This window comes from Pomacea canaliculata, linkage group LG2, assembly GCF_003073045.1.
Source record: "Pomacea canaliculata isolate SZHN2017 linkage group LG2, ASM307304v1, whole genome shotgun sequence".
Lineage (NCBI taxonomy): Eukaryota > Metazoa > Mollusca > Gastropoda > Architaenioglossa > Ampullariidae > Pomacea > Pomacea canaliculata.
Window position 1 is genome coordinate 42,250,976 of NC_037591.1, and position 21,110 is coordinate 42,272,085.

The window sequence follows — 21,110 nt, forward strand, 5'->3', positions numbered from 1 at the left end:
TCGTTATTTACCAGGGTAAGTGTAGCACTGTAGTAGTGTACTGAGTTATGTCTTTGTAGAGAGTAGGCGTCGAACGCTCCAGAACTATCCACCAATCCTTGTCTGGTCGATCATTGTTTCCCTAAGTGGGTCAAGCAACTTCGTAACTTCTATAGGCTCAGTAGCCGCAGGTGGGCAGCTCACGACAAGGCGGTGATACACACGCACAGAACTTACAACGTACGGAAGTCAGTAATTGGGAGCTACATGGGCGGTAACTCTTGGCAACAATATGGAGTTGCTGTTCTTGTCGGTCTCTGCTGAAGCGTATTTCGAACGGCTGGCGACAAATTCCTTCTTCTAAGAAGCGACAGACGTTAGTCTACTTCTCTGATTTCGTTTGTAAGAGGTCAAGTGTCATCGCAGGATAGAATTTTCAGAAGTGAGTCCGAAACACTATAGTTAGTGAGCGTTCTATTCAATATAATAAGTGTCACGTAATCTTAAATAAAAATAGAGTCAAATTCTATAACTGTCTTTACTTAAATATTGTCTTTGTTAAAGTTAAAGAAGAAAAGTTTTACTGCCGTAGCTTTTGTGAACCTGATTTGTACCTGGTAGGAAAATCTCTCTTGTTTTTAAAGGTTTACTTTTAATTTGCATGAGAACTGAAATGATATATATTATTACAGTTGACATGTTTCAGGTCTGAGAAAACAACAAACTTCAGTGGGTCTTCTTTTATCACTAGAAACACTAAAGCTGATGGAACTGAAGACTTGATCTTCATTAGTCAATAATAAGTGGAAAAGTACTTTTACGTAAAAGACAAAACAATATAATCAGTAACCCGTTGAGACCAGAAAGATATGTCGGCCATAAAAAGTGAGATGCAGAGTTATATACACTCATGAAGACTGAAACAACATCTGTTGCTGATGCACTAGAAGACCTGACTGTTAATGTAATACCTAAAGCAGAAAGTTCCTTTTGCTTTGATTATAATGAGACAAAGTGTTTACAGATTGGTTTCATGCAGCACGACAATAGCTTTGGCCAAAAACTGCATGATATAAAAATTGATCCAGCTGTGCAGAAACACTGGAGGTGTGAGAATGTTCCGAAATCAGAGACCAATTCTCCAATTTCCAGTTCTTTCGTTAAAATAGAATGGCAGCCTTCTCACATTGTGAAGACAGAGTGTATGACTGAGAATAATCATAGAGTAAAGATTGAGAGGGCATTGCATGGTCAGGAGGTAGTTTGTCTTCCTGATAGTGATAATGAATTTTATTGCAACTGCCAAGACATTACTTTTGAAGTAAAGAAAGAGTATGGTCTACACCATGATGAAAATACAAATGGACCAGTTACTTCTGAGGTCAAGCATGAAGATCACAGTGGTGAGAAACCTCACCTTTGCAGAGTATGTGAAGTTGCCTTCAATACATTAGGCATTTTGAAAAGACACATGCAGGTTCACAGTGATGAGAAGCCTCACAAGTGTACAGTATGTGAAGCTGCCTTCAAAACATTAAGCAGTTTGAAACAGCACTTCCTTGTTCACAGTGATGAAAAGCCTCACAAGTGTAGAGTATGTGATAGCTGCCTTCAAAACATCAGGCATGTTAAAAGGACACATGCTTGTTCACAGTGATGAGAAACCTCATCATTGCAGAATATGTAAAGCTTCTTTCAAAAGGTTAGGCCATTTGAAAAGACACAAGGTGGTTCACAGTGATGAGAAACCTCACAAGTGCAGAGTGTGTGAAGCTGCCTTCAAAACATTAAGCACTTTGAAACAGCACATGCTTATTCACAGTGATCAGAAGCCTCACAAGTGTAGAGTATGTGAAGCTACCTTCAGTACAATAGGCATTTTGAAAAGACACATGCAGGTTCACAATAATGAGAAGTCTCACAAGTGCAGATCATGTGAAGCTTCCTTCAGAACATTAGGAAGTTTGAATTGGCACATGAAGGTTCACAGTAATGTGAAGCCTCACAAGTGCAGAGTATGTGAAGCTGCCTTCAAAAGATTAAGCAATTTGAAAGAGCACTTGCTTGTTCACAGTGATGAGAAACCTCACAAGTGTAGAGTATGTGAAGCTGCCTTCAAAACATTAGGCATGTTAAAAGAACACATGTTTATTCACAGTGATGAGAAACCTCACCATTGCAGAATATGTAAAGCTTCTTTTAAAAGGTTAGGCCATTTGAAAAGACACAAGGTGGTTCACAGTGATGAGAAACCTCACAAGTGCAGAGTGTGTGAAGCTGCCTTCAAAACATTAGACACTTTGAAACAGCACATGCTTGTTCACAGTGATCAGAAGCCTCACAAGTGTACAGTATGTGAAGCTACCTTCAGTACAATAGGCATTTTGAAAAGACACATGCAGGTTCACAATAATGAGAAGCCTCACAATTGCAGATCATGTGAAGCTTCCTTCAGAACATTAGGAAGTTTGAATTGGCACATGAAGGTTCACAGTAGTGTGAAGCCTCACAAGTGCAGAGTATGTGAAGCTGCCTTCAAAAGATTAAGCAATTTGAAACAGCACATGCTTGTTCACAGTGATGAGAAGCCTCACAATAGTACAGTATGTGAAGCTACCTTCAATACATTAGGCATTTTGAAAAATCACATGCAGATTCACAATAATGAGAAGCCTCACAAATGCAGATCATGTGAAGCTTCCTTCAAAACATTAGGAAGTTTGAATTGGCACATGAAGGTTCACAGTAATGTGAAGCCTCACAAGTGCAGAGTATGTGAAGCTGCCTTCAAAAGATTAAGCAATTTGAAACAGCACATGCTTGTTCACAGTGATGAGAAGCATCACAAGTGTAGAGTATGTGAAGCTTCCTTCAAAACATTAGGCATGTTAAAAGAACACATGTTTATTCACAGTGATGAGAAACCTCACCATTGCAGAATATGTAAAGCTTCTTTCAAAAGGTTAGGCCATTTGAAAAGACACAAGGTGGTTCACAGTGATGAGAAACCTCACAAGTGCAGAGTTTGTGAAGCTGCCTTCAAAACATTAGACACTTTGAAACAACACATGCTTGTTCACAGTGATGAGAAGCCTCACAAGTGTACAGTATGTGAAGCTGCCTTCAATACTTTAAGCACTTTGAAACAGCACATGCTTGTTCACAGTGATGAGAAGCCTCACAAGTGCAGAGCATGTGAAGCTTCCTTCAAAACATTAGGAAGTTTGAATTGGCACATGAAGGTTCACAGTAATGAGAAGCCTCACAAGTGCAGAGTATGTGAAGCTGCCTTCAAAACATTAAGCAATTTGAAACAGCACATGCTTGTTCACAGTGATGAGAAGCCTCACAAGTGCAGTTTATGTGAAGGTGCATTCAAAACATTAGGAAGATTGAAACAGCACATGCGGTTTCACAGTAATGAGTAGCCTTAGCAGTGCAATGTCTGTAAAGCTGCTTTTAAGTTCTCATATGTTTTGAAAAGACACATGCAGGTTCACAGTGATGAGAAACCTCACATATGCAGAGTATGTAAAGCGGCCTTCAAAAAATTAGTAATTTTGAAATGTCACATCCTTGTTCAAAGTGATAAAAAGATTCACCAATGCAGTGTGTGTAAGGCTGTCTTGAAAACATTTTGACTTCCATTTTAAACTCCATATGCAGAACCATGGTAATGAAGAAACCTCAGCAGTGCAGCATGTTGAAGTCCTCACCTACTTTCAAAATGCACAGTAATCAGTGATGTTACGCCTTTTCTGTGCAGTGTGTTTAAAATTTGTTTTAGGTTGTTCTGTGATCTCAATACAATGTGATCCAGGGATGCTCTTGGTTACCAGAGCGGAGTATATGAAGCTTCCTTTAGACGATTAGACCTTTTGAAAGAACGCATGCAGGTTCACCGTGCTGAGAAACCTCACCAATGCAATGTATGTGAAGCTTCTTTTAGATATATGTCTGTTTTAAAAAGACACATCGTGAGCCACAACGATTTTAAACATTACCACTGCATTGTGTCTAAAGTTTATTTCAAGTCCTCACCTGCTTAGAAAATGCACATGCTAATCTACAGAGATGTTAAACCCAACAAGTGCATTATGTGTAAAGCACCTTTCAGGTGCTCATCTACTTTAGAAACACATATGGTGACCTACATTTGTATTTGTTTTCTCCCATGCTTGGTACATAAAGCTTTCTTATCCTTGCAAGATGTGCAAATTTAATTTGATATCATCTATTTCAAAAACACACAGGCTGATCCATAGAGGTGTTAAACCTTGCTAACTCAAAGCTTGTAATGCTTGTATTAGGTCATTTAATTTAAAACAACACACGCTCAATTGCTTCTGTGTTTAACTTTATGGGTGCAGTTTGTTTAAAGGTGCTTCAGGTCATTATCTGGTTTAAAATGTGACATGGTGAGTCACAATGAAGTTAAGGCTTCCCAGTTGAGTGTGTAAAAGTGTTGTTAGGGAGGTGTCGTTCAAAAGGCACATGCTGATGAACAGTGAGAGTGTGTGTCAAGCTGTTTATGGGCTGTACAAACCATCACATGCCCGTCTATAGTTCAACTCTACCAGTGCAGTATTACTGCAGTATCTTCTGGCTGTAGGAAATTGAGCAGTACCTGAAATTTTCATCTGTTTAATGCATGTCATCATATTGACAAATATTGGTATATTCATTTTTTTTCGTATTATTATTTTAAGAGCAGCTAATGGGCTAAAATTAAGGAATGGAAGCTTGGGTTGTGTGTTTGTTGTTGTTTTTTTTTTTTGGGGGTGGGTGGGGGGGAATAGTAGTTGATGGAAAGGAAGTTAGAGAGTTGAAGGGGAAAATATTTATGTGGTAGACTTTTGAGACGATCCTCTTGGTTTTTCTATTGACTTTTTCCTTGTATTTATTTTCTTTTTCATTGTTTTGTTTCGTCTTAATTTCTTTTAAATAGACAGTTTTTCACATTTTTTGTTTTGCTTCTAAATAAAAAAATGTTCAGTATAACAAGTTCAAACAAGTGTTACTTTTTATTAAAAGCACCATGTACGGTATATGTGTATACATTTTCAGAGGTAGCGATTTACATCTGTTACATGGACAGTTTGTTATATTGCTTTCTTTGTTGTTGTTTTGTATTTCAGCTAGTTGTAATGATTGATTCTCTGGTTGGAGCGAGCATTTCTCCAAGCATTTCAATGTTTACAAAGCGATTAACTTCACATAGACTAGACCTAATAAAAGTAAACCTTTTGGATAGAATGTTGTTTAGCTTCCTGATGCTTTTGATTTATTGAAATTTATGTCACGTAACTGCAATATGTTTTTCTTGTTTCATTTTCCTTGATATGCAAATAAAGGCCATATCCCTGCTAGAGGATAAATTACTCGAGATGACTAAATTATTTACATCAGTGTATAAGAATTTGCTATGCTCTGCAACAAAGAATGAAACAATAATGTTCAGCAGATACGTTGGGGTTTTTTTTAACTTTCATGATAAAAAATTTGATATTCATTGTTTTAGTTTTTATAACCTGCATCTGCATGTTCCCTTTTGAAATATTGTTACTCGTGTCCATATAAGAAAATATCGTACAGAATGTGACACAGTAATTAATAAAAACAATTCAATAAAATTAATTAGGGAACTTCAAGAAGCTGTCACTAAGCAAAAGCACTCATATATTTAAAAAAAACTTTAAGTATCCTGCTTTTAACCCCCTAACCCTGGACCCCAACCGAAGTTTTGCTCTTTATAAAACGCGAATCGCTTATCTCAACATTTTGAAATTTATTGACTTTTGAAGTGGTGAATAAAACAAATTTTTAAATATTTGCCAAAGTCGTAACGCAAATTATAATTGTATCGTTAACCACCGAAGGGTTGGTATTGTCTCCAAGTATAAATGCCACACGCTTACGGATGATTTGTAAGAAATAAACATCCCGTCGTCCATATTCTCCCCTCGCCTTCCCTGTGTGTGACCTAATGGTACTTCTTATGTTGCAACTAATTTGCAAAACACATTCAAAGAGATTTTATTGAAAATCATCAAATACATTAACATATTCTCATTACAATCTATTATAGTATGCATAAAAAAAAATTAATGTCTGTTGTCGTTCCATATAAACAAAAGGAACACTTAGTATGCTTTATAGATGCGAGTGACACTTGGCATGCTTTCTTAGACCAATGACAGTATGCTTTATAGAGGCCAGTGGCTCATGATCTGCTTCATAAAGTCAATAATCAGTTGATGATCCTGTTGTAATACGTTTTGTTGTATATGTTTACTGATGAAATGTTAATCAAGACTTGCTCCCATGTCAATTAATTTCTTACCATCCTATCTCCACTTGAGAATATTCAAAGACAACAGACATTTTATTGTCATACTAAAATTTGGTAAATAAATCACTGCTTTGATTACTCAGCAAAGGATTGAATTAGCTACTAGTAAAATTCTCGACATCAATAACGTTAGTAATAGCAATAACATTAGTTTTAAAAATCTACATACAGTGTATTTTCAACTCTGACATTTTATAGACTAAGCACAAAAAGTCAATTTGAAAGGAATGGAAATTATGATTGGGAAGTGGTCACTCCCTAGGGTGTCTTCCTCATAAACTTCCCATTTTAAGATATTTGCCAGTTCTGGGATGAATACCGATAGGTCTATGGCTGAAGTTTAATCTGTATCGCCCTGACAGTAAACATGAGTGGGTTGACCATTATTTAACAAACACTTGTTAGAATTTTCCATTGCTTCTTCTAAACATTTTGCCTCCTTTGTCTGATTTCGGTTTCTGTCCCGATCCCCAGAGTGGGATTTTAGCATTAAAGTCCTCTGGGATTATGTTAGCTGATAGGAAGACATTTGTTAGATCATCTACTGTTATTGTGCTGCATTTATTCGTGCTAGGGATGTATACGTTGGCTATCTTAAGTTTTTTCCTGACGTTAAAGTGATTTCAGCTACGGTTATCTCTAGCTCTGGGTTTAGTTGATGGTATACTTCAGTGACTGTCAATTCGACTTTGACATAGCTACTCCTCCTCCTTTGAGCGTCTTTTATTTTTTAGGTCTTGTCTTGTATATAGGTGGGAATTTATAGCCTGGAATTGGTATTGGCCCTCGGGTGAAGTTTACTTACCGCAGAGCTATTTTATCTGGAAGATTACTTCTAATGAAGTTTAGTAGTTCATGTTTATTACTATTTAGCGCCCTGGTGTTCCACTGCATAAACTTCACCTTCGTTTTATCCATTTTAATGTAGTAGTAAGTTCATCAGTCCTGACAGGATTTGCAGCATATATAGTTATCAACACTAGCATTTCTCTTTCTTTTAGGTTTTTATTTTTCATAATCTTATTGCTCTATTCATTTATTTTCCTCATTAGCGACAACTACAGTTGAAAGATTGTCACAGGTCTCTGTGTATTTCGTCGAGTCTGCTGCCTCAGGTGGGTGACTGTCTTGGTGAATGGTCATTGTCTTTTCAGTTATTGTCTGGTTTTCTACGTTGTGGTCATTTACTGGCTCTGTTGCGGCTTCTTCTATGGGCTGTGAGGCTGGGACCGGTTCTTCTGATGGGGTAACTGTCTGGGGGGCCGGTGGAGGCGAGGTTTGCTGTTCCTTAGTGCAGGGCCGCCGAGAGCCAGCCCGGGCCCCGGGACAGACGACCTCTCCGGGCCCCTTGTACTTGTAATCGTAAATTATTTTCCCAGTATATAATGTATGTTTACAATTCGAATCTCAATATTTACACTTCATTCAGTGTCACGACCGGTAGTCGGACATTGCGTATTCTTTACGAAGAACGACAAGAGATCACTTCAGATTGAGACGTTCTGTTATTTATTATACACCAAAAAGAAAAAATACTATAAAAAAAAAACCACATAAATTGTAATACAAGAATTTCCAGCAGGTCAAATTAAACCATACAGCACAAGTTCACTGTTATCCGTTCTAAATCAGAAAGTATACATCCTAGGTTGGTTCAACATCGACACTACGGCAGCGCGCAGGCTGCTACAACAGTTCTCATACACATGTCCGTTTCAATCCACATCTAACGATACGTCTCTCCGAGCACCTTTCTAGCCACCAGCAATGTCCGTGTGCTCATAAATGTTCATCACACACACATACACACAGTCCGTGTAAACCGTCTATTCTCCCTCTAACGTGAGGTGGAGATAAACAATGGGTACGACCTCCCCCCTCTCTCTCTACAGGTAAACTCAAAAGGCAAAAGTCTTACTTTGCGTTGTCGGCATCAGCGGACAATCAAATCGTCAGTGGTATCCTCGACACTCCATTGCACGACTTTTTAAGACGACAGCGACGGCCTCCACGCGGTCGGGTGTGTCGTCGTCGTTGTACAAGTACTAACTAGAGTGGAGCCACTTGCTCAACACTCCCCAGCTGTGAGAGATGCGGCCGCCTATAGTCGTCGGCTCGGGTTGTTTTCTCTGGAACTTTCAGCTCGGCGATGTCCACCGTCCCCAGTAGCAGATTCGGCGAGGACCTTAGCAGCAGTTCTACTGAAGTTGCGATAAAGAGCCCAAACACAGCAACAGCAAGCGGCTCCGTAGCAAACAGGGTGCAGCAAGTCCCGTCATCAATACACCCACTCACAATTAACAATTAACAGCCGCCGCTGTATCAATCAGCTTCTCGATCGCTGGATGGCTCTCTCCCCCTCACTCGCTGCTCGATACTTCCTCTTGTTACTCGTTTCTCCTCTCCCCCCACCCCCCCGACCGACGCTACCGTCGCCGCTACCGTCCGCCTTAAATCTTCACCCCCAGTCCCTAGACAGGTGTCGCATTCTTTCAGCCGCACGTGAGGTCCGAAACTCACGTGGGGTTCACGACCTCTATATCCGTACAACTAATTACGGCCGTTGACTGTCATCGCAGAGGGGCACACACACAACAGGGCTGGCTACGCCACCCCGCTCCCCCTCATTTCTTTCACCAAAGCTCAGGCGCAATTGCCACAAAAAAAAAAAAAAAAAACAAGGAGGCACGGACTGATCCGTGACATTCAGTAACGAATATAGACTGCAAACAGAAGGACAAGTGCACTAGGATCTACATCACTACTTGAACATAAAGTTGTTTACATGGAGTGGGTTAGTAAATGAGGACAAATGATGTTAAAGGATCAGACTGTAGCACTGAAGGGTAGATGGCATGAGTGCGTGGTGCGCATGGCACTGGCATCGATATAATCCACACATTTTGTCAAACTCAACTAAATTTGACAGGAAGATTATCAGGCAAACGGACATCACTGGAAAATGCAGTACCATGCTAGTTAATGAATGCAAGAATGAATGCAAATGTACGTAATTTCTCACCGTGGAGTAGAACCTCTTGCGTTCAGAGGGTAAAGCTTTGAAAAAGATTGCTTATAAGCCTAGATTTTCGCCACTGTTTATTAAAGTAAAAATAGTAAATACAGTCATCTCTGTTAAATAGCACTCTGGTATTTGCACTTTGCTTCGTCCGACTATAAATTCTTGTAAAAAAGATTTACCTATCAATATTGTGTACGTTAAAAGCAAGTGTGAAATCCGCCGTGTCGATATTATACTCTATGGTAATGTAGGCACCGAGTAGGATGGATGAACTAGAGCACACAGGGAGGGTGGAGTGGCGATGTGGGGGTGTGGTGCTGGCCGGTGACAGGAAGAGGGGATGGGTGACTAGCACACGATGCAGGTAGCGATGTGTGGGAGGGTGAGGATGAAAGGTGAGGGGGAGAGATGAGAGGAGACAGTAGCCCACCGACGATTCTTAGAGTTTGGACTGACAAGTAGCCTTGAGCAATAAATGCCGTTTGAACTCACACATCTAGTGCTGTCCCGTAGGTGGCATCAGTAAGGGAGATTGATGTAGTGTCATCATAACACCTTTAAAACCTTCCAGGGCTAAGTCGTATCGTGTAATCTTGTTGTACTCTTTCTATTGCTTCTGTGCTATCCAAATGTGGTCTCACATAGTCCTTGTACTATGTACTGACGTGAAGGAAATGTCTCTATGTATAGTAAGGTTTTATACTTCTACGTGTGAGGGACCAAGAGAAGAATGCTAAACAAGTCTATGAGTGCGTTAATAACTCATTTAAAAAAGGTTTGCTGCGACGAACAGCAGGCACATAGTTATATTTATCACTGCCCATACATCAGCAGACATACGAAGTCTTCCACTATTATCTTTAGCAAATTGCACGCGGCGCGCACACACAATACACATTTGAATTTATCAACTTTTTAATGAGCATAACGACTTCAACCTCATCAGTCACTAGCCGTAAAATTCGTCCATTTTAGAAGACAGCACTTTTAAACAAGTTAGCTAATGTAATACCTTTAATTGAATTAGAAGTTTGTAAAAACAGAAAAATAGAAATGTTGATATTAAGGACTCGTATAGTTCATGAAAGAGAGTTACAGTATAATAGTGCTTTCTGCTGACTAAAAACGTAACTACATGTCAAATGGCTCGTAAAATAACACAGATGAATCCGCACGAAGTTTTTAATTCAGTTTTGCCCAGCGTCTGGCTAAGTTCTTTCTCTATCACAAAGCTGCCATCCCACGTCAGTCTACGTATTATTCTCTACTCGCGAACATTCAGCCTTGCTTCGCAGACATTTCTTTGAACATGCTACAATTGTTGACAACATTTCACTCCCGGCCAAGCATTCTACTTTTACCATGCTGTCGTCGACATTCTAAATATGATCCTTTTTAGCGGGAGTTTGTCGCAAAGAGAAAAAGACACCTGTGATCATTTAATGAACCTAATATTTGCGGGGACAGCAGTTTTTAAAATGTTTGCAATAATGTGTTCTATTTTGCTGGCTGCGATAGTATTAAGGATAATATAGTCGCATTGTATCAAGGATTTACTGTGTAGACTAATGTAGTTGTTTTGCATGGTGATGGAGATACGGTTAAGGAAAGTCTCAGTGTTGCTTAGTAACTACGAAAAAAGCGCTTCATGTCTCTCGCTTACAGGCTGCAGCCCAGGGCGGGCCCCACCATGCTGGGTCACAGAGTGCACACAGTTAACATACCTGCCTGATCTCCACTGTTAATTCCGATTTGCTTGCAGGGCCCGCCCTTCCTCCACCCCACCCTCCGTAGTGGCACCTGTAGCCAGCAATCTCATGGCCACCAACGTTCTTCAGGGTTGACACGCGATATAAAATCTTTGGTTCCAGCAGCCGTCACCTCTTGGCTGTTGTCCAGCGAGACTATGATACCGCTGACTACACTCTCAACGACAGGCACCCAGTACCCCGAAAATTGTATTCTAGCAGACTTGAAACTCAACTTCTCATGTGTAATGCTGAGTGTTCTGTCCTTAGCCGCTTTCTTTAAAAGAAAAAGAAAAGGAGAAGAAAAAAAAAAATCCACTGACCAAGGCGGGCCCCCTTGACAACCGGGCCCGGGTACACCAGACCCCCCCCGTCCCTCTCGTCAGGCCTGTCTTAGTGGGTGCTCAGGCTTTCTAGTCAGTATCTTTCTTTTACGAGTTCAGAGCGTCCCTGTACGAATTTTTGGCAGTTGCGCTGTCCTGCTGGCTTTGTCTATGGATGGACCTCAGGGAGCCTCCATAACGAGATACGCTGTGGCCAGTAGTGCCTCACTTTATGCAGGCAAATTCCTTATTGTCTTGGATTGTGCATGTTCTGGTGTCATGTCCTTCGCCGCATTCGACCACAGACAGCCTGAGCTTTACAGTTGGTTGTAACATGTCCAACCGTTACGTTGTAACAGTCGTCCAGTTGATTAAAAATGCTCTACAAGCGGTACATGTATATCTGATACCCTATTTTGACTGACGTAGGCGTCTCGCTATCTTTCGAACTCGAGGAGGATCGCCTTAATTGGGGTAGTTTTATTGTCTTTAGTTTGAAATTAAATTTTCAGCGCTCTTTACTTTGGGTTTGTTATTTGCTAGTAGCTGGTTTATTATTTCTTTCTAGCTTTTCTTCTAATGGGATATGTCTTGACTACGCCTAATCCATTTTTTTGGTTGTCTTTACAGGTATATTTCGCCCTGGTTTGATAGCATGTTTACTGCTAAACCGAGCAAGGATTTGAGAATTTGCAGCTTCTTGTTGCTATGGTTTTTTATTTGAGCAGCCTATGATTAGTTTGTTTTGTTCTAGCATTTGGCGTATCTCTACGACTCGCCTATTTTTGGTTTTTGACCCCTGTGGTTAATATTACAAGGCCAGCTGTTACAAACTTACAATCGCCGTTTTCCTACAGGGGATATTATTATGGGAAAACGTAGCTCAGGCACGTTCCCCTGTCTCTCTTTGGGAGATGTTTTAGCGAGAAGTTTCCTTCTCCGGTTTTTACTGACTACGGCTTGGAAGTCATCATCCGAGTCTGTGTCATCGTCTTCTATGTTGTTTTCGAACTTTTGTTGGTCAGTCACAGTTGCTAGCGAGTCGTTGCATGTCTCACTTACAATTAAGTCTTCCTTAAACCCCATATTTTTTAATTTATTTATTTTTTGACAAACTTCTTGTTATTATTTTAACGCAAGGCTTATCAGGTGCGGGCGTTGCTTTTCGCCCGCTATTTGTACTGGGCAGTTTGGGCACTACGTCACCCGCTCTTTGTACTGGGCAACTTGGGCACTACGTCACCCGCTAATGCTGCCCGCCTCGCTTGGCCGCCATTTACAAACTTGTGTTTCTACACTTTTCGCAACAGGAATTAAGCTTCTTCAGCGCTCAGTTCCACTACGGATACACGTGTTTGACTCTTCGATAACCGTACGTATAATTCATATACTCTAAAGTAGTATAGTTATTGCGATTTTAATTCCAGAAATGTCCAAATTCAACGCAGAATATCATGCTAAGAGAAGAAAGATTAGAGTACACATTAACGCAATAAATGCAAAAGTTTTCCTGACAGAAGTAGAAATCGAGCTCAGCAGTTCTGAACGCTTGCAATTTGATAATTATTTAGCCGTTAGCGATGGAGAGAATTAGGAGCTGTCAGAATTTCCTCAAATAAATTGCGATTACGAAAGTGTGGGTCATGAACTTTACCATTTGAAAGCAACAAAATTTCGACAGTTCCTTCTGTTTACTGGTATAGTAGCGTTAAAAGGCCAGGTTTGTTATAGGCAGTATAATAATTTTTTCTCTTATTTATTGTTATTGATATAGCGTGAGGGCTGTTCATCTACTAGACTATACCCCCGACCCCCACTGGTGCAGTAAATTTATGAGGGAAATATTTGATAGTCGCAAGGCCCTGATCGAGGTCTTTCACTGATACTGTGATACGTGCAGTGTGTAGCCTGTAGATTAAGATTAAACCAGCTCAAAGATAACAAACTAGTTAGTCACAAGGTCGTGATGTCTTTCGTTGATACCCTGATAGAGGTACATATAGAGTTTGGATTAAGACATATTAAGATAAAGAAAAGTTAACCCGCCGAGCAAAACTGATGTCTTTGACTGGGTGACCTGATGAGAAGGTCGGAGACACTTTAAGGACAAAGATAAAACATTGACACTTTGCCCACAGTTGATATGTTGGCTAAATTGAAGAACTTTTGTACTGATTGGCGCGTTTATTTTCCTGTTCCTGTCACACGAGCTACTTGTGTGATCACTGTAAGCCCATGGACAGCGCGTTGTATTTATATGTATGCATGCCGGCTTTATAGTTCAAACCTGCAAGTCCCAGTGCTCTACAAGAATGTCAGTGCCAACGATGGTTCACCAAGTTCCGTGTTGGTCATATCGATCTCAAGGAGGCTCTTCGGTCATGGAGGGTCACCGAGGTTAGTAATGTCATAATAAAAGCATTCGTCGAGTCAAACCCACGCGACATGAGAGATTGCAGAAACAGAGAACCGTGGACGCGTAGAGGTCGACTGCTGTCTGTCTGCCAAGACCAACGCCTAGCCTCTCGAGAAGTTGGCTAAACCAGAAGATTGTAGTCTCATGCCTCGTTTTTAGTAGTTAACTGGAAAAAAATCGTCTGCCAGAAGTCTAGTAATACAAGTTCGGGAGCGAACATTTGTCATTCCAGAGCTTGCGACAACCTAAATAAGGTGATACATCTAGACAGGCTCGATGTTTAGGTTTCTCGTGAACTCAAAATCGTTCATTTGACGTCTCGTAGAAACATCTGGGATCTGTTCATTAAACGTGAGGTAGACGATACTGTTGTTTGTTTGTTTTGTTTTGTTTTAGTTTTTTTGAAGCGATTGATCAATGACGATTCGTTATTTACCAGGGTAAGCGTAGCACTGTAGTAGTGTACTGAGTTATGTCTTTGTAGAGAGTAGGCGTCGAACATTCCAGAACTATCCACCAACCCTTGTCTGGTCATTGTTTCCCTAAGTGGGTCAAGCAACTTCGTAACTGCTGATGTAACAATAGACCCAGTAGCCGCGGGTGGGCAGCTCAAGACCAGGTATTACGCACGCAGCCGACTTACCACGTACGGAAGTCAGTGATTGGGAGCTACATGTGCGGTAACAATATGGAGTTGCTGTTCTTGTTGGTCTCTGGTGAAGCGTACAGTGGTACCTCGACATACGAGTGCCCTGACATACGAGTGTTTTGAGATACGAGCCGCCGAGCGAGCGATATTTTGCTTCGAGATAAGAGCAAGATTTGAGATACGAGGAATCGCACACTACACCGCTGCACACGACCCCAACATGCGAGGCGGATGTTGGGGTCGTGTGCAGCGTCTAACAGTTTCTCCCACCTCAGACTAGACCTCAGTCTGTGTACTTGTTTCCCTCGTTTTCGAAGCATTTTTGATAAGTTGGGTTCGCGTTTTTTTTGCTTTTTGTATATTTACAAAACATTATCCCATTTATTTTTGTAACCATGGGTCTGAAGAAGAAGTTGATGTCTATTGAATTAAAGCGCGAAATCGTAGAAAAACATGAGCAAGGTGTGCGAGTAATTGACTTGGCGAGGATGTACGGGTGTAGCACATCAATGATATGTACTGAGCTTAAACAGGAGTTGATTAAAGGGTACAACGCAGCTAGGGCGTTACAATAATTTCTAAGCTCCGGACTTCTCTCCATGAAAAGATGGAGAAACTATTGACTGTGTGGGTGACAGAGAAGCAGGAGGAACCTTAACACAAAGCATCATGTGTGAGAAGGCACGAGCGATTTACGGTGATTTGCTGAAGCAGATCCCACACACTTCCACAAACGAAGGATTTAATATGTTTTTATAGAATATGTATTTGTTATTCATAAATAAATGTTTCTTCTTGTAAATACACTTTTTCTTATTCAAAAACACTTAACAAAAACAACTGAGGTGGTGTTTTGGGAGCTGGAACGGATTAATGGCATTTCAATGAATTTCAATGGGGAAAATTGCTTTGAGATACGAGCAATTTGACATACGAGCAAGGTTACGGAACGAATTAAACTCGTATGTCGAGGTACCACTGTATTTCGAACGGCTGGCGACAAAGTCCTTCTTCTGAGCAGAGACAGACATTAGTCTACTTCTCTTGTTTCTGTTGTAAGAGGTCAACTGCCATCGCAGGTTAGAATTTTCAGAAGTGAGTCCGACCCACTATAGGTAGTGAGCGTTCTATTCAATATAATAAGTGTCACGTAATCTTAAATAAAAATAGAGTCAAATTCTATAACTGTCTTTACTTAAATATTGTCTTTGTTAAAGTTAAAGAAGAAAATTTTTGCTGCCGTAGCTTTCGTGAACAGATTTGTACTTGGAAGGAAAATCGCCCTTGTTTTTAAATGTTTACTTATAATTTGCATGAGAACTGAAATGATAAATTATTACAGTTGACATGTTTCAGGTCTGAGAGACAACAAACTTCAGTGGGTCTTCTTATATCACTAGAAACACTAAAGCTGATGAAACTGAAGACTTGATCTTCATTAGTCAACGATAAGTGGAAAAGTACTTTTATGAAAAACACAAAACAATATAATCAGTAACCCTTGAGACCAGAAAGATATGTCGGCCATAAAAAGTGAGATGCAGAGTACACTCATGAAGACTGAAACAACATCTGTAGCTGATGCACTAGAAGACCTGACTGTTAATGTAATACCTAAAGCAGAAAGTTCCTTTTGCTTTGATTATAATGAGAAAAAATGTTTACAGATTGGTTGCATGCAGCACGACAATAGCTTTGGCCAAAAACTGCATGATATAAAAATTGATCCAGCTGACCAGAAACACTGGAGGTGTGAGAATGTTCCCAAATTGGAGACAAATTCTCAAATGTCCAGTTCTTTCGTTAAAATAGAATGGCAGCCTGCTCACATTGTGAAGACAGAGTGTATGACTGAGCATAATCATAGAGTAAAGATTGAGAGGGCATTGCCTGGTCAAGAGGTAGTTTGTCATCCTAACAGTGAATTTTATTGCAACTGCCAAGGCATTACTTATGAAGTAAAGACACAGTATGGTCTACATCATGATGAAAATGCAAATGGACCAGTTACTTCTGAGGTCAAGCATGAAGATCACTCTGGTCAGGAAGTTGGTTCGATAGTAAATGCAGAACTGACAAAATCACACAGTCTGTACAAGGAAGGATGGAACATAAAGGTAGCCACAATGATGAAGCACATGCAGGCACAGAGCGCACCACAGGAAGTGGGGTACAGTTGTAGGAAAAATAAAGATATTCTACCATTTTTATCATCACCTGAACAAGTTGTTTCTGGAGGTAAACATACTGAGTTGATGGATATTACGACTGAGAGTCCTCAGCATGAGACAAATCTGAATGTTACAGAGCCTAGTGTCAATTTCAAGTCAGAAGAACAGCGACATAGTAAGAATACAAAATCTTATGAGTGCAAAGTGTGTATGTCTTCATTCAGTTTTCCATCCTTGCTCAAAAAACACATGTCAATCCACATTGGGAAACTTCATAAATGCAGAGAATGTGAAGCTGCCTTCAAAAGTTTATACCTTTTGAAGCGGCACATGATTGTTCACAGTGATCAGAAACCTCACAAGTGCAAATTATGTAAAGCTTCTTTCAAAAGATTAGGCACTTTGAAACAGCACATGCTTGTTCACAGTGATGAAAAACCTCACAAATGCAGAGTATGTGAAGTTGCCTTCAGAAGATTAGATGTTTTGAAGCAGCACATGCTTGTTCACAAGAATGAGAAACCTCACCATTGCAGAATATGTAAAGCTGCTTTCAAAACATTAGGAAATTTGAAACAGCACATGCTTGTTCACAGTGATGAGAAGCCTCAAAAGTGCAGAGTATGTGAAGCTGCCTTCAAAACATTAGCAAGATTAAAACAGCACATGCAGGTTCACAGTAATGAGGGGCCTCACAAATGCAGAGTATGTAAAGCTTCCTTCAAAACATTAGGAAATTTGAATTGGCACATGAAGGTTCACAGTAATGAGAAGCCTCACAAGTGCAGAGTATGTGAAGCTGCATTCAAAAGGTTAGGCACTTTGAAACAGCACATGCTTGTTCACAGTAATAAGAAGCCTCACCAGTGCAGTGTCTGTAAAGCTGCTTTTAAGTTCTCATATAATTTGAAAAACCACATGCTGGTTCACAGCAAGGATAAGCCTCACAAGTGCAGTGTATGTGAAGGTGCCTTCAAAACATCAGCAAGATTGAAACAGCACATGCAGGTTCACAGTAAAGAGAAGCCTTACCAGTGCAGTGTCTGTAAAGCTGCTTTTAAGTTGTCATATGTTTTGAAAAGACACCATATGAGGGTTCACAGTGATGAGAAACCTCACATATGCAGAGTATGTAAAGCTTCCTTCAAAAAATTAGGCATTTTGAAACGTCACATGCATGTTCACAGTGATAAGAAGGTTCACCAGTGCAGTGTGTGTAAGGATGCCTTCAAAACGGTTTACCATTTTAAACTCCATATGCAGAACCATAGTAATGAAGAAACCTCACCAGTGCAGCATGTTGAAGTCTTCACCTCCTTTCATAAGGCACACAGTAATCAGTGATGTTACGCCTTCTCCGTGCAATGTGTGTAAAATTGGTTTTCGGTTGTTCAGTAATTTCAATACAATGTGATCCAGGGATGCTTGTGGTTACCAGAGCAGAGTATATGAAGCTTCCTTCAGAAGATTAGACATTTTGAAAGAACACATGTAGGTTCACCATGCTGAGAAACCTCACCAGTGCAGTGTATGTGGAGCTCCTTTTAGATAGATATATGTCTATTTTAAAAAGACACAGGGTGAGCTAGAACGATTTTAAACATTACCACTGCATTGTGTCTAAAGTTGATTTCAAGTCCTCACCTGCTTAGAAAATGCACATGCTAATCTACAGTGATGTTAAACCCAACAATGCATTATGTGTAAAGCTGCTTTTAGGCGCTCATCTACTCTAGAAACACATGGTTACCTAAAATTGTATTTGTTTTAACCCATGCTTGGTACATAAAGCTTTCTTATCCTTGCAAGATGTGCAAATTTAATTTGATATCATCTATTTCAAAAACACACAGGCTGATTCATAGAGGTGTTAAGCCTTGCTAACGCAAAGCTTGTAATGCTTGTATTAGGTCATTCAATTTTAAGCAACACATGCTCAATCACTGCTGTGTTTAACTTTACGGGTGCAGTTTGTTTAAAGGTGCTTCAGGTCATTATCTGGTTTAAAATATGACATAATGAGTCACAATGATGCAGGCTTCGCAGTTCAGTTCGTAGAAGTGTTGTTAGGGAGGTGTCCTTCAAAAGGCACATGCTGATGAACATTGAGAGTGTGTGTCAAGCTGTTTATTGGCTGTACAAACCATCACATGCCCATCTACAGCTATAGTTCAACTCTACCAGTGCAGTATTACTGCTGTATCTCCTGACTGTAGGAAATTGAACAATACCTAAAATTTGCATCTGTTTAAAGAATGTCATCATGTTGACAAATGCATGTATATTCAACTTTTTTTGTATTATTATTTAACAGCAGCTAACGGGCTAAAATAAGGAATGAAAGCTGTCTGTTGGGGGTGGGGGGTTAAAAAAAAATAGTAGTTGATAGAAAGGAAGTTGGAGAGTTAAAGGGGGTAAATATTTATGTTGTAGACTTTTGAGACACACATCTTGGTTTTTCTATTGACCTTTTCCTTGTATTTATTTTCCTTTTCATTGTTTTGTTTTGTCTTATTTTCTTTTCAATACACATTTTTTCACATTTTTTTGTTTTGCTTCTAAATAAAAAATTTTCACTATAACATTTGTTCAAAGAAGTGTTACTTTTTGTTTAAAGCACCTTATACAGTGTATGTGTAGACATTTTCAGGGGTAGTGATCTACGTCTATTACATGGACCGTTTGTTATATTGCTTTCTTTGTTGTTGTTTTTTTTTTTTGTATTTCAGCTAGTTGTAATGATTGATTCTCTGGCTGGAGCGAGCATTTCTCCTAGCATTTCATAGTTTACAAAGCGATTAGCTTCACATAGACCTAATAAAAGTAAACTTTTTGGCTTCCTGATGCTTTTGATTTATTGAAATTGATGCCACGATAACTGCAATATGTTTTTCTTGTTGCATATAAAGACCATATCCCTGCTAGAGGACAAATTACTCGAGATGACTAAATTATTTACATCAGTATGTAAGAATTTCTTATGCTCTGCAACAAAGAATGAAACAATAATGTTCAGCAAAAGTAATATCTGATGTCATTCCATATAAACAAATGCTTTCTAAGACCAATGACAGTATGCTTTATAGAGGCCAGTGACTCATGAACTGCTTCATAAAGTCAAGAATCGGTTGGTGATCCTGTTGTAATACGTTTTGTTGTATATGTTCACTGATGAAATGTTAATCAAGACTTGCTCCCATGTCAATTAATTTCTTACCATCCTATCTTCTCCACTCGAGAATATTCGAAGACAACAGACATTTATTGTCATACTAAAATTTGGTAAATAAATCACTGCTTTGATTACTCAGCAAAGGATTGAATTAGCTACTAGTAAAATTCTCAATATCAATAACGTTAGTAATAGCAATAACATTTTAAAAAATCTACATGCAATGTATTTTCAACTCTGACATTTTAGAGACTAACAGTCTCAAGCACAAAAAGTCAATTTGAAAGGAAAAAACCGAGAAAAAAGATTTTATTCGAAAAATACAAAATGTGTGATCTCATTATCGCATCAAAAAAAGAAAATCAAAATAGGGTAAATTGAATAATGACCAGAACGCAATTTCGCATGCACACACACACCACTGAAAACAATAGGAAACAATAGTCAAAGCTTTGTCTCCAATGTAGCCTACAGTTCGCTCCACCTTTTACCGAAGTGTCCTCACGGACTTTGTTGGCACCAAGATGCGGTGCTGTCTTGAATGTCAAATACCAAGACTACATCCAACAGGCTCCTGGTTGAGAAAGCATTGTGTTTCACACAGCAACAGTTTTATTGTGTGAAGTTTAAAAACCTAGCAAGAGCCAAAGCACGTGTGTGAAGGATTATTTATTTACAACAGTAGATAAGAAGCGAGAAGAAGAATTACAGTGCACAATGAGCCGCCCTGTCGACCGACACCTGCGAGAATGTCCGTTTTCGTTGTGTCGTAGCGTATCAGGCCCCCTGCAAACATAATAACGCCTCCTTTTGTGATCTTAAATATACATTTTCTCATATATCTGTTAGGATTTTCTAAGCTACAAGGTTTATATATTTTATAACATTATTATACAATTCATTAGGTGTAATTTTTAATGTTAACTGCTTTGCGGTCTTAAAGATTTTGAAACAAGAAGTGCAAACCGTCCATGTATGTCGCTTTATGCAGCACACTCTGAATAAAATTCTAGACTTGAGAATCACGGACTTATATCTCTGGACTGCTTACAGACAAATTTTCAGAACGAGGCCAAAGCGTAAATTTGCTGCCGGATTAACTACCGACATCAAGAAGACGAGCAGATGATACGAACTGTCCTGTTGACGGAGGTACAAGAGCTCAAAGTTTGTTATCTGTTATGTTTTCAGGTTATCGGCTCTAGCCGTGGGAAGTGGAGGTTGAGGACTGTTAGCAAAAACAAAAGAAAGAAAAAGTCATTAAGTAACAAATATTTG

At 39.6% G+C, this 21,110-nt stretch overlaps 2 protein-coding genes across 5 annotated transcripts in view; one reads left to right on the top strand and one right to left on the bottom strand.

Moving 5' to 3' along the window:
* Positions 1 to 19,788, top strand: part of LOC112557911 (zinc finger protein 493-like) — a 33,423-nt gene extending 13,635 nt beyond the window's left edge. The window contains exons 3-4 of one of the 4 annotated variants that reach the window (XM_025228046.1): positions 1,204 to 1,512; positions 1,598 to 5,562. In XM_025228046.1, the coding sequence (XP_025083831.1) occupies positions 1,204 to 1,512; positions 1,598 to 3,407 (2,119 nt within the window). In that variant the 3' untranslated portion in view covers positions 3,408 to 5,562. The other 3 variants (XM_025228045.1, XR_003098016.1, XM_025228047.1) reach the window with 3 other exon arrangements.
* LOC112556061 (contactin-like) overlaps positions 1 to 21,110 on the bottom strand; it is a 46,565-nt gene that overhangs the window by 17,748 nt on the left and 7,707 nt on the right. The gene's annotated exons all lie outside the window — the stretch shown is intronic.